This window comes from Protopterus annectens, chromosome 12.part0 (assembly GCF_019279795.1).
Source record: "Protopterus annectens isolate FY-2018-M chromosome 12.part0, PAN1.0, whole genome shotgun sequence".
Classification (NCBI taxonomy): domain Eukaryota; kingdom Metazoa; phylum Chordata; order Ceratodontiformes; family Protopteridae; genus Protopterus; species Protopterus annectens.
The window spans coordinates 952,555,031-952,569,606 of record NC_056746.1 but is presented as its reverse complement, the minus strand read 5'-3'; the positions used below and the strand labels follow the sequence as shown (position 1 = coordinate 952,569,606).

The 14,576-nt window shown below is 36.8% G+C and overlaps 1 protein-coding gene across 3 annotated transcripts in view; it reads right to left on the bottom strand.

Moving 5' to 3' along the window:
• Positions 1–14,576, bottom strand: part of EDN3 (endothelin 3) — a 1,001,184-nt gene that overhangs the window by 175,490 nt on the left and 811,118 nt on the right. The window contains exon 4 of one of the 3 annotated variants that reach the window (XM_044089985.1): positions 8,610–8,718. The exons of 1 other annotated variant lie outside the window; for it this stretch is intronic. In XM_044089985.1, the coding sequence (XP_043945920.1) occupies positions 8,637–8,718 (82 nt within the window). In that variant the 3' untranslated portion in view covers positions 8,610–8,636. Of the gene's footprint in view, positions 1–8,504; positions 8,719–14,576 lie in introns of all 3 variants that reach the window. One more of the 3 variants, XR_006367120.1, reaches the window with a different exon arrangement.

The window sequence follows — 14,576 nt, the reverse complement described above, 5'->3', positions numbered from 1 at the left end:
CTTATGCCTCAAGCGTGATCTCTCAATCCAGTAGTGGAGGACAAGATATTCCATCTTTGGGGCCAGCCTTGCTGCGACCTCTTTGCCTCCCTTTGAACAAGTGAGGCAGTTACTTTGCCCTTATCCCCCCACTGGGGGAGTCACCCAGAGAGATGCTGTCCTACACGATTGGCCCTGCTGTCTATTATATGCCTTTCCTACAGTTCCCCTAATATGTCACTTTCTAAAGAAAGCCAACAAATCAAAAAACAGGATAATCCTCATCACCCTATTCTGGCCTCAGCAGGACTGGTTTCCCTTCCTTTGGCCTCATCTACTTTGGAAACTGTGGATATTGGACCCAGCTCCAGAACTATTTTCTCACCCAGAGGGGCTAGTTCTTCTGAATCTGCAGCTTCACAAGCAAAATTCATGGCTTATCCAGTTCCCATGATCGTCAGGCATCACTCTCTCTCTCTCTCTCTCCTCTCCAGTCCAATGCATCATTCTGGCCCATCACAAACCTTCAACAAGAAAAGTATATCATAACAAGTGGTTAAAGTTTGAAGCACAAACCTCCTCCAAAAACACAAAAATCACAGAAGAAACAGTCCGCTTTTCCCGCACAATAAAGGGTTTTCCTCCAATTCACGAAAAAATACCTTCCTTCACCGATAGTTGCACAAAAATGAATTTATTGAGTGGCAAGCAGTTAAAACAGATAAACAGGATCAGTCCATACCATAAACCAGCACCGATAGTCGGTTTCTTGGTTTGGTTTAAAATAGCAGCAAACACCAGCAAACAAACAACACCACCAGCTCGTCTTACATGTTACTAAAAAATCAGAGATTGAGCGAGCTTTCGTCCATGGATTACTGGACTTCTTCAGAATCTACATATTCCATTCCAATAAGCTCTTAAATACTTTTCTGTAAGTGTCAATTATTCCATTAATTAATTACAATTCCACTTTATTTTTAAAGGTATATGTTGTTTTATAAACCTGTCCCATATAAACAAGCCATTTGGAATATATGTCTATATAAACTTATTGCCATTACTAATATGTTCATATACCCGTATATAGTGTCATCCTACCCCTCAATTTTAAAAAATATATGTACGCGTATTAATATAAATAAGTACTGTTGAATTAAATTCATGTGTCTATAGTCATTATAAAATCTTCCAATAGGATGTGTTGATATTTAATGTATATACATTTATGTATGTATGTATGTATATTTTGTATATATAAATAAATACATGAATATAAATAAATACATGAATATTCCAAAATATATACAATGGTGTTACATAATATAAATATGAATACACATTTAAATATAATAGAACCATAAATATAGTTGTAAATAAATAAATATATGAGTATAAATATGTGTATATTGTATATAAAAATATTAAATTATTAAATGTATATAATATGTTTGATAAAAAATGTATGTATATAATATAATAATATGATAAGTATGCATATACGTTCATAAAATCTCAAAAAATAAAAATGAAAAGTAAATTCATAAAATAGTAGATAAAACAGTTAACGATTGTCATTAAATGGGTCCACTAACAATAAATATTTACATATATTTACACATGTGATTTTACATCTTTATGCATTCTGTTTTGGGTTATTGGCTAGTATTTTGAGAACTGGTTTTATAGATATGTATGTGTAGTATGTGATGTGTAAAATCACATGTGTAAATATATGTAAATATTTATTGTTAGTGGACCCATTTAATGACAATTGTTAACTGTTTTATCTACTATTTTATGAATTTACTTTTCATTTTTATTTTTTGAGATTTTTATGAACGTATATGCATACTTATCATATTATTATATTATATACATACATTTTTTATCAAACATATTATATACATTTAATAATTTAATATTTTTATATACAATATACACATATTTATCCTCATATATTTATTTATTTACAACTATATTTATGGTTCTATTATATTTAAATGTGTATTCATATTTATATTATGTAACACCATTGTATATATTTTGGAATATTCATGTATTTATTTATATTCATGTATTTATTTATATATACAAAATATACATACATACATACATAAATGTATATACATTAAATATCAACACATCCTATTGGAAGATTTTATAATGACTATAGACACATGAATTTAATTCAACAGTACTTATTTATATTAATACGCGTACATATATTTTTTAAAATTGAGGGGTAGGATGACACTATATACGGGTATATGAACATATTAGTAATGGCAATAAGTTTATATAGACATATATTCCAAATGGCTTGTTTATATGGGACAGGTTTATAAAACAACATATACCTTTAAAAATAAAGTGGAATTGTAATTAATTAATGGAATAATTGACACTTACAGAAAAGTATTTAAGAGCTTATTGGAATGGAATATGTAGATTCTGAAGAAGTCCAGTAATCCATGGACCTAAAGCGCTCAATCTCTGATTTTTTAGTAACATGTAAGACGAGCTGGTGGTGTTGTTTGTTTGCTGGTGTTTGCTGCTATTTTAAACCAAACCAAGAAACCGACTATCGGTTCTGGTTTATGGTATGGACTGATCCTGTTTATCTGTTTTAACTGCTTGCCACTCAATAAATTCATTTTTGTGCAACTATCGGTGAAGGAAGGTATTTTTTCGTGAATTGGAGGAAAACCCTTTATTGTGCGGGAAAAGCGGACTGTTTCTTCTTAAGTGGTTAAAGTTTACTAAATGGTCACTAGACTACAATCATGACCCATATTCAGCACATGTTGATAAAGTTCTAAATTTTTTTGGCTTCACTCTTTGAGGCAGGCGCTTCAGCTTCCACTATTTGTGTGAACCTTGCTGCGATATCTAACTTCTGTGTTGGTTTTAACGGCTCGTCCCTTATGTCAAATAAACTATGCAAAGCCTTTTTAAAAGGAACCTTAATGCTCAGACTTCACTTTAAGGAACTGTCTGCACCGTGGGATTTTAATTTGGTACTGTAGCCACTTGTTGGTCAGCCCGTTGAGCTTTCAGCCACTTGTGACTTAAAATTCTTGTCCTGCAAAACCTTATTTTTGGTAGCTATTACTTCTGCCAGAAGAATATCTGAAATATAGGCATTATCCTGCAAAGCCCCTTACCTTACCTTTCATAAGGACAGGGTATCCCTCCAGACTAACCCCTCCTCCTTACCAAAGGTTGTTTCTGAGGCAAATATCAATCAAACTGTACAACTCCCAGTCTTCTTTCCTAGCACTTCCAATAAAGGGGAGTACTGTCTGCACTTGCTAGATGTACACAGGCAATTGCATTTTTTATCTTCATAGAACAAAGGAAATTAGAAAATCTGACCAGTGATTTTTCCTTTTCTTCAGCCAATTTAGGAAGTCCAGTATCTAAAGTTACTCTGGCTAAATGACTTAGAGACTGTATCATCTTTGTCTATAACAGGAAGGGCCTCCACCCACCAGAACCTGTTAGAGCCCCTTCAACTAGAGCAATAGCAGGATCTGCAGTTTTTCATGACAGAGCTTCTTTAGATGATATTTGTGCTCAGCAACATGGGCATCTCCTCATACCTTTACTGTGCATTACAAACTGGACCTGGTCTCTAGGGGATGTGCATCATTTGGCTCGATGGTGCTCAGGAATATTCTTCCATGAAAACTCCCAAGATTCAGGTAGCTTGGGACTCTGTCTCACAATCAAGGATTACATGAAGATTGACAACATCAGATAAAGAAGTTATATCTTACCATAACATTCCATCTGTGTTGTCAAGCTTTACTAATCCTTGACATTCCCTCCCTCCTTCTCCCCCTGCCCTAAGAACTCTTGGTGGATCAAATCTTTCCAAAAGAAAAAGGAGAACTGGAAACACTCTGCAAGTTGTTTAATTCAAAGTCGCAAGTCAAACTTTCACCTTCAAGGCTTCCCCAGGCGAAATAAATACTATCAGTTAAACAATCTAGTTTAAATACATAAAAGTCACATGACTCAACTTACACCCTCTGATGCAACATATTTAAAAAGGTTTTAAAGTAAAATTATCATTAAGACCAGGTGGTACATACGCTCTCATTCGTAAAATCCATCTCATCTCCTCATTCTCAGTTAAAAGTTTTATATTTCCATCCCTCAAAGGTCTATAAATCACTTTTAAAATCATAAACTTAAAAACGTGTTGATCACCCTTCTCAATGATGTATTTACTAAGGGCATTAGTAATTACTCTGTCTAATCTAACTCAAGTGACAGGCTATACACTCTCTAAATTTCCTGTTTGTCATACCCACATAAAAAGCATCGCAGGTGTCACACTTAGCTAAGTATACCAAATTACTTGTATTGCAATTCCCATATGCATGCAAGATAAACTCACCACCTGTGTCTGAGTGGATCGAATCCTTCTAAAGATTATTGTTCAGTATAAAGTTTCAGATAAGGCTTCTGATCTGTTATTCTTGTTTGTCTCTATTGTTTCCAAGCTTGATCTGAGGTGATTTGGGGAGAAGCGTTATGGGCAAAACTTACCTCAAGAGTTTTGTAAGGCATGACGAGCTGGAAAAATGGCAGTCAGTTCCGATGTTCAGAACTGAGCCCACAGTCAAGGATTAGTGAAGAACGACAACACAGATGGAACATTATGGTAAGACATAACTTATTTTTTCCTGCCACCTTCTCTTGTCTTTCTGTTCCAACAGAGACCCACTTATCCTGAAAATTTTACAATGCATTTGGTCAGTTTGTATTTCTACAGTTTATTTACAATACAGACAAGAAAACAAACAGCATGGGGTGACTGAAGACTTTCCTCCTTCAGTTGCCATTACCATGTACTTTTCCCATTTCTAGTCTACTACACTGCTATCAGTATCTTTCTGATTTTTCACAGATGTTCTACTTTTTAACTCACATTTTCTTTTCCTTGGTGACCTTCTAGATATCACAGGTACTTCAGCTACCAGTTTTTGCTACCAATTTACATCAGTTTGCTGGATTTTGCCAATTTAAATTGTACACTGCTCCACTTCTTAAGCTCTGTTTAGTTTTATCTTTAAATGTTTTCTTCTGCATTGTTCATTTTCAGTCTTGGTCTTCCATTTTCTCTAGGCAATTTCAGTTGCTTCTTAATGTACCTACCAGCAGGATAATAAATATTTATACTGTTTGTGACCAGATCACAATGTTGCTAACTGCTATGATTGTGCCCGTTTTAACAATGTCACTAAGTGCAAAGTTCCTGAGGTCTTCCTCATTTCCAAGTAGTTTTCCTTCACTTGTGTAAAAACAGCAGCTCTGTCCATCTCCACCCTTCATGCCTTCTCTTCAAAATACAGGAAGCACTGCTCCAAAAGTGACTGTTATTTATCTGGCATAAAGAAGTCTACACTTTTAGAAAAATCAGAATTTCTTTGTGGAACAAATCCATGGACACACAGATTTTCTAGACTCCCCCCATGTCTTCAACAATATATCTTCCTCTTTGACTGATAGTCCAAGTTTATGCAGATCCCTTATTCTCTAACCGTAAAACTTGGAAGTTAGTGGAACAAGCCACATAGTCACTCATTACAGTTGTGGTGACTTCAGGGCCTTCTCATGTGAGTCCTGTCTTCTTATGTTTAGTATTTCCTGGGGTGCCCCTTAACTGATTATTACCTTTTAGTGACTCCTGTTAAAATGTGAAAGTCTAAACATCCTTCCAAGACTCCTTTCCCAATAGGTCCAAAGTGACGGAGATTTATACTATTTTCTTTTTAGTTACTTCTCACTTTTTACCAGCTAAGGTAGATTAGACACTGCTTACTTTGGCAGGTGTTTTCTGTCTGACATGTGCTGTTTCAGACACTTTTACTTCTGAAATGGCTCATGTTCTTCCTTTCTCCATAGGTCAAGTGTCAGTCTGACCTACGCCATGTATACAATGCCAGCCTTCCTGATGCTCATTCAGTATACATTTGCCTACATGGCATTGGTCAGGTGGACACTGGTTAAACCAACCTTGGTTTCCCCATTGCTCACACTGATATTGGTCATTTGGAAGCCAGGGGATACCGATGTTTATCTTGCAGTGCTTGGATCTTGCTCCTTCAGGAGCCTTCTTTTTGGGAATTCACCTTTGGACCTCTTGTCTAAACTACAGTTCATGAAGTTTTTTCTCGCACACCAGTTCACCCCAATTCATTCTTTTGAAAGGACAGTGGAATCCTCAGTTATTGCTGTGGAAGAGTTGTCTGACAGTTCTTTGAATGGCAAGGCCATAGCTCCACTTTTTGGCTTACAATAACATGGAAAGGTTGCTGGAACAGCCGGATCTGACATTATTTGTTTGCATTCACTAAAGACACCAGAGTAAAGTTTCTGGATTCATCTTTCAGGGAACCCCTCTTAATGCAACAGATAATGATGACCATCTCAAGACTATGAAAGAGGCAGGGAATACCCTGACTGCTGTGGAAGTTAGGCTCCACAGCATTCTTTTGCTTGAATGCAAAGAATGTAGTGATGTGTACAGTTTAGCTGCACCTAACCGCACAAGTAGGAGAAAGCAGCTTGGACTAGGCAGCTACTACCTAAAATGCCCAGCAGTATCACTAGCTCTAAGGCTATGATCCCTGCCATCTGTAAAAAGGCTGTACTCAGCTTCAGAGCAGGTGTTGTAGTCTTTATTCTTCACCTCACCAGTGGTGTTTGGTGTGGCAGATTCACTCTGCATGCTCCTGTTCAGAGGAGGGGAGATATCCAAATGATATGCTGTTCCTTTTCTTTTCCCTACCCTGATTAGTCTTTTACCTCCTCAAGTGGCAAAGCAGAGTTTCCACAGATGGATCATACCAGTATGCGATTTGTTTGCATCCTTAACCACTGCTACATATTCCAGCATCATTCCTTTGATTCCTTCTTCTTATGTCTGGTTGAAGAGTATCCTTGTCCACCTATGGCCATACAGTGGTCCTTACACTTTTGACTTATTTTCTCTCCTGATGAGATCCATTCAGAAAACAAAACCATACAAACCCAAAATAATTTTGATAGCCCCATTTTGGCCAAGGCAGTTTTGCTTCCTTCTCCATCAGTTTTGACTTCAGCCATCTTGAAAACTCTCCATTCTAAGATGCTGCTGTTTTCATCTATCAGGGAAGAAACAACATGATCCTCATGTTTCAAGTTGACTGCATGGCTGTTTTTTTATATATATATTTCTAAGTTGAGATTCATATGGCTGCTTCAGTTACACTAACAGTGAAGTTACATGATTTCTGTGGCAGTGTAATTTCCATCATATTTTTTCTTAAGAGAAACCCACCACTCAGAATACTTGTAGGGAGAAGTGGAAGCAGCTCTTTATCTGGGTTACCAACTATGGGTTAGGCATTTTCTGTGTCCCTGTATCCAAGTTCTACAAAAGCCATCTGTTAGAATTTTCCTGCAGCTAAGTTATTCTATTGTTAAAGTGCACCTAACAAAGATTTCAGAGTTTCTTCTTGAACAATGTATTTTTGTAGCTTCTCAGAAGGAAAAAAGGAAATTTTAGTAATGTGCCTTTCTTCTTCTGTCCCCCTTTTAGAAATCTAAATCTCCATTAGGACATTTATTTTTTTTCTTGAAGAAGGTAACCTTTTCCCTTTTTCAGACTCTGTTGAGTTAGTTTCTTTCTTGGAAGATTTTATTTTTGGTGGCTATAATTTTGGTTAATACAATTTCAGAGCTCCAGGCTCTTTAGTCAAAACTCCTTACCTGACTCTCCATTAAAAATGTTTATTTTTTTAGGAGTAGTCTGTCCTTTTTGTTCAGCATGGCTTAATAAGCTAATCTTTAGCAGTCTAAATTAATACAGATGTATCTTCCATAGCATGAATGTTTGCAGGCAGCACCAGTACCCCAAATGATTGGGAATGATGGACATTTTTAAATGGCTGGCTAATTTGGTTTCCTCCTTTTTTGTTGCAAGTATGAAAAATTGTTGCAAGGAACCAATGAAAGTACATTCTACCAGGGACATGATCACAGCTATTGCTTTATTTTGTAATGCCACCTTGTATGGCATTTGCTTGGTCATAGCTAAATAAATTGTCAAGATAATACAAGCTAGACTTAATTTAAAGGTCCGTGTTACTAGTAATTGATCTCCAAGGAGGATTAGCTAGAAGTGCCTTCCTACAAGTGGTTAACTATGGCACTCTTTACTAGAACAATTTTATTACCACATATCACGATCTGTTAGAAGTTCAGTAACATATACTCCCTCCATCTCCTGTATTTGTCTAACCTTTATTCTTCTGTAGTAAATACCTTAAGTATTTTTCTGGACTCAGAAATGGAGAGGGGTACTGTACAGTTACTTTATGGGGTACTGGATCAAGGACTGACAGCCTGGAAAAGTTTTATTTATCAAGTAGTACTAAAGATTATGGTTCAAGTCCTACAGGTTACTGAAGATTGTCCTTTTTCTAACAGAGTTATTTTTAAGTCAGGTCTGAGTTTTGTTTCTTTACCTCTTAAAATATTCATAAGAAACCTTAAATCAGAGAAGATGATCATTTTGAGCTTTTCTTCACCATCTGTATGTCAGTTGCCCACTGCCTTGGAATGCAACTTACTATTTGCAGATTGTGGTTATTGGCTTTTCACTGACTCTGGAGATGTTTTTGAGTGCCTGTGTACTTCTCTGACAGTTCATCTTCTTGCTCTTCATGTGAATTTTTATTTCTGCAAAAAATATTAGTGGGTAATTACTATCATACTGAAATACATTTTAAAGCAGATTTGCATATTATAAAGATAATTTTCTTGTACAAGCAACAACTTTTATTTTCAAGTACTTATTTATATATATTTTTTGCACAGATGTATTTTATTTTACATTTGGTTACCGGGAAAGTACGACTACACACATGTCCTTTTTCAGTGGAGGCCCGTGGAGAAAAGCTCCGCAATTAAGACACATTACATTTGAACATGAGTTTGAGAAATACGTTTACACATTATTAAAATATAGAAGAATACAAGTGACAAGGTTTATGAAATTAGAACATAAACAATCAATGGCAACATTTATAGAGAACAAGTTTGTAACAGAGCAGAGTCAATTAAAAGTATAACACTTAAAGATTGAGTAACTGCTTGCAGTTATGCTAGAATATTCAGCTAGACTTAGTGAGGCTCATATCATGATAGTAGCTACACTAGATAGAAGTAAGATAGCAATAAGTTTATAGAGGGGAGATGGGCATTGATCTAGCCAGGGCTGCCACAGTTACAGAGCCATGTTCCTGCCAGGTGGGTCTTTAGTGAACTTTTGAAGTGTACTAAGGCGTTATTAGATGTTATGTTGATGGATAGGGAATTCCATTTTTTGAAAATGTAATAAGAGAGGAGAGATGCTCCTACTGTATTGTTTGCTTTAGTTACTTTGAGAAGGAGTTTATTATGTGATCCTAGTACCCTGTTGCTAGTATAGGGTTGTATTTGATTTTGAAGTGAGGGAGTTTTATCTGGATGGTACATCATTTTGTGGGTTAATGTAAGGTGGTTGTAAAGGAGAAGCTGGGGAAGTTCCAGCCAACTGAGCTGCTTTAATACTTGACAGTGGTGATTTCTGTAGGGGGGGGGGGTCAGTGGCGAACTTAGCAATTTTGATGTAGCTGTAGCACAAAAACGCTGCTTCAAGCACAATATGAACAGGTTATGTATTCTGATGAAGTCCACTTTATGTGGATGAAAGCACTAAAAACATTTATTGTTTTTATAAAAAGTGTGTGTTTTATACGTATTTGATCGCCTAGCTGGGATTCATTAACATCAAGTCTGTTCATATTGTGCTTGAAGCAGCGTTTTTGTGCCACATTTACTTTAGTTTTTCTGAGTTGGACACTGAAATGCTATTTTTGTGTTTTATTAATTTTGTTGTAGCATGACTCTAGTTTTGTTAAATCCATTTTTCTGAGATTAATTTGGATTGGAGAGCCATAGAGGAGAGCTGAGACAAGGTGTCTACGTGCTAATGTGGCCTTAAGTGTCTTTTGTGAGAAAAGGTTTTATTTCCATAGAGAATGTCCACTTTTTTGTGAACTTTCTTTACAGTTAAGGTGATGTGGATGTCAACATTCAAGTTGCAGTCAATATGTACTCCCAATAATTTGGTGTGTGTAACAAGGAAGACTGCAGTGATATTGTGGGATGTGATATTAAATGTAGGGGTGTCTGTAGTGAGTCTGGTAGGGTGGAAGATTATTGAGTTGGGTTTTGTTAGGGTTCAGTATTAGTTGTGAATCTGTGAGACATTTCTCAACAGATATGAAGGAGTCTTGGGTTAAAGAATGGAATTCCTAGAGTGAAGGTGCTGCACAGATTAATGTGGAATCATTGGGAATTGTCAAAATGGCATTACAGCGAATGCTGTTTCGCTGACACATAAAGAGCGAAATGCTCAAACAGCGAAAGCTCAGATCAGAGATTTTTTTCCTAGGTAAAAAATTGCTTGGCCTGAGGCGTGACATTGCCCTTTACCCCACTGTAGTGTGATCTTGGAGTTGGTATATTTAGTTATGGAGGGTGTGGCGGCACAGCCCCCCACATTGGGGGGGTGTGGGGGCTAAGCCCCCCTCTTTAAAATGTTTTAACTGGTGTGTTTTGTTTTGTTGGTCTACTGATTTTTTTCCTAGGGGAAAAAAAATCGGTGAACTGGAGTTTTACTGTTTTAGTATTTCGGTTTTTACATGTCAGTGAAACGACATTCACTGTAATGCCGTTTTGACAATTTAATATAGACCTGGAATCATCTATGTATTGGATAATTGAGGCATATTTTGTAGGAGTATGAAGATTATTTGTGAAAATGGAGAATAGCAGAGGGCCAATGAAGGAGCCTTGAGGCACCCCTAATGAGACTGGGAGTACAGAGGAGAGTTCCTTTTGCCACTGAACTGCCTGCAGACGGCCTGATATGTAGCTTTGGGACCAGCTTAAGGTGTTATTACTAAAATTTAGTTCTGAGAGCAGTAATAAGTTTGCAGTGATTTACCATATCAAAGGCCTTAGAAAGGTCCAGGAAAACTGCAGATACATAATGCCCATTATTTCTATGGTTATTTACTGTACGAGTGAATGACATAAGAGCAGTGGTGGTGCTATGAGAAAGTCAGAATCCATGTTTTGTGTCTGTCAGAAGCTTGTGTGTGTTGAGGTAGCCCATGACTTTTGTGGGTATGTACCTCTCTAAGATTTTAGGTAGAGGAGAAAGTATAGCAATAGGGCAATAGTTAGTGATTTCTTTAGAATTACCTCTTTTATGGAGAGGTATAATATGGGTGATTTTCCAGACGTCTGGGACTAGATTTTCCGGAATGAACTGGGGATTGTAATTGGGTGAGCTATTATGTCAGCAGCAATTTTCAGAAATTCTGAAGGGAACTTATCTGTGGCTAAAGTGGTGTTTTTTAATTTATTTAGCAGTTTTTAATGGTAGATACAGGTTGTAAGTTAAAGGCATTTTCAATATTAGAAACAGTGGCTGATATGGCAGAGGTTGAGGAGAAATGTGCTAGAATGGAATCTGTGAAGAATGTATTGAATCGTGTGGCTATATTTTTAGAACTATTTTGGTAATTGGTGTGGGGGTAGTAGATTTACCTGGAAGGAGAATGTTATTGATGGCTGTCCAGAACTTGAGGGTTGTTTTTGGTATTTAGTTTGTATGTTATGGTAATAGTTTATTTTATCTTGCCTCACCATCTTTTTTGGATTTGTTTCTTAGTTCTAAGTTTATTTTGAAACCTGGGATCTATTTTTTTGCCATCGGGCCCAAGCTTTATCTCTAGTTTTTAGGAGGGATCTAGTCTCTAGTCAGCCAAGGAGAATAGGTGGATTTAATTCTGATGGTTCTTGGGGGTGCACATGAGTCAAAGATGTTTAGAAAGGCTGAAGTGAAGTATTTAACAGCGTCCTCAAGGTTGAGTAGCTTCAGAGGCTTCCAGTTAATTTTTTCTAGAGTTGATATAAAATTAATGGTATCAAAGTTTTTTTTTATCTCTTATTAGCTTGTATGTGGTAGGTTTGGCAAGGACTGAGCATTGTCTTATCAAGAAAGTTGGCAGGTGGTTACACAAGCTGTTTTGAAGGCAGCCAGAGTGATAGGTTTCGTTTGGTCTATTTATCAAAATCCAGTCAAGGACTGAATGTCTGTTGATTGATTTATCGGTTCTTGTTGGTGTTTTAATGGTTTGAGAGACCCCATGGAGGTTGATGTATGTTAAACTCACCCATAATAATAGTTTCCTGAGGCAGTGTCTCAAAGGCCCAGTTAAGTAAGTTCTCAAGGCTTGTAATATTATTACCAGGTGGAATGTAACATCCAATTATATTAAGACTTTTTTGGAGATGCGTTTAAGTCTAGAAATGATAAGTTCAATATTGCTAAAGGCAAGGTGGGGAGTTCCAATGTTTCAATTGTAAGGTGATTTTTAAATATTATTGCAATGCCACCACCCTTTTTTGGTTTTGTGGTCATTACATAGTATATTGTAGGCTGGAGCTAGTATTCCGTTGTTACTGGTATCAGGTTTTAACCATGATTCTGTTAATAGGACTATATCTGGGGAGTATATTGAGAGAGTTGTGTGAATTTCTTGTGTTTTATTTAAGATACTTTGAATATTCATGTTTAGTAGTGATATATCTGTGGCTTTTCTAGGAATTGTGAATATGGTATGGGAGTGGCTTTGGGTAGGTAAGGTGTTATTAAAAAATGGATGGTCCAGGGTTCGGTTGTATACCCTTGATGAGAGATGGCCTAGCTATTAATCGTGCCAAAGTTTTTATGAATTTGGTAAAGTATTTGTCATGTTTTATAGATAGTTTAGTGGGTTGATTGAAGGCTTTGATAGGTGATGTGGTATGATGAGAGCTTGGTGTACGAATGCTAAATGGTTGGATGAGAAATGTAAATGATGTATCCTTCTTAGTAGGAATGGTGGTGTGGTGTGAGATTGGGTCCATGAGGTGTGCATGACATGTGGTAATGTGAGCTAGTGCTGCCAGGGTTGCTAGTATGGTAATTTGTAGTTTGAGCATGATTTTAAGATATGGGTGTATGGAAGATACTGCAGGAAATGTATTGTCTATAGAACAAGTGTTTGTAATATAAGGTTTGCAACTGAATTAATGTGGAATTATGTTAGTTGAAAAAGACACAGAGCATGGATAGATATGGGAAGAGAAAATGTTTGAGTGTAATGGAACAGGAGAATGTTTTTGTGATGTTTGATATGGTGGTAGATGGAATAGGGTAAGAACTAGTTGGGTGATAGTATGAAGGGGCTATGTAGTATAGAGAGCAGAGTAAGTGGGATGTGAGCAGTCAGAGAGTTGTGGTTAATTTACAGAGAGGTGGGTTTAACTATTTCTGAGAGAGGAGGAGTATAACAGGTCACATGGTGAACTGGGAGTGGTTAGAGTGTATAAATCTAGAGTAAGTGGGGTGGGTGGGTATAGGGGTAGGATAGGGGAGTGGAGTCAGCCTGAGTGTAGTGAGGGCAAATGGAGCAGGTTGAGCTGAAGAATCAGCTTGCAAGTGAGTAAGAAATCAATCAGTGAGGCCCCTGTTAGGATTGAAATTGCTGAACAGTAGGGAAATGGGAAGGTAATATAGAAGACAATAGTTGTAGTATATAATGCAGGTATTCCTGGACTGGCCTTAAATCTAGGGAGAATACTATTGCATAATAAATACTATCTATTGCAGATTGCCTTTGCTAACCAGTGTTACTGGCTTGGAAAGGCTTAAAGTATGACTGCAGTTTTTATTAAAGTTAAGACACTGTCCACTGTTGTGAGATATGCTTTCATTCAGGGAACTACTCCTTAAGGAATAGCCAAGATGATGTCAGTATTATATGGCCCTACTTCAGATCTGTAATAGGGGAAAACGCTTTCTGTCAAGTAGGGCCTGATACGTGGAACCACCTCCCAAATCAAAACACTGTCCATATTGAAAAACTTAAAAAAATAACAGTGAAAGCACCCATATGAGGAAGCCATGCGGAAATGCTTTAGGGACACTGGTTAACAGATAACCTACTCTTTCATCTGTGATCATCCTCATTAAATTCCACAACACTGCAATGGTTTTAACATAACTGGATAAACATACCATACATAACTGTCTTTATCTCTGCAATGTATACTGTTTAACTATTTCCTCGTGTTTATAATGTATCTCTCTCTCATTGTCTCCGACTTAAATTTTGACTACTTGACTATTTACTACTGTATTTTAAAGAATGTGCCAACCATACATTGGCACCCTGATTGGAAAACAAATGTTCTCCAGCAGGGTGTTAATATACAGGTAATACTCAGTGAAAAATTAGTCCATCTCTTCATGGCAGCAAATTAAGGTGCCATGAAGCTTAGACAGTAAAGAAGTTAATGGTCGCCATTATTTTATGCTCACTAAGCAGCACTTTTGGTGTTTAGCAAGCATAAAATTGAAATAGAGAATTTAAAAAAAATGAATGTGTTTGTATATCTGTGTGTGTGAGTGTATGCCTGCATGAAAGTGAGAGTGA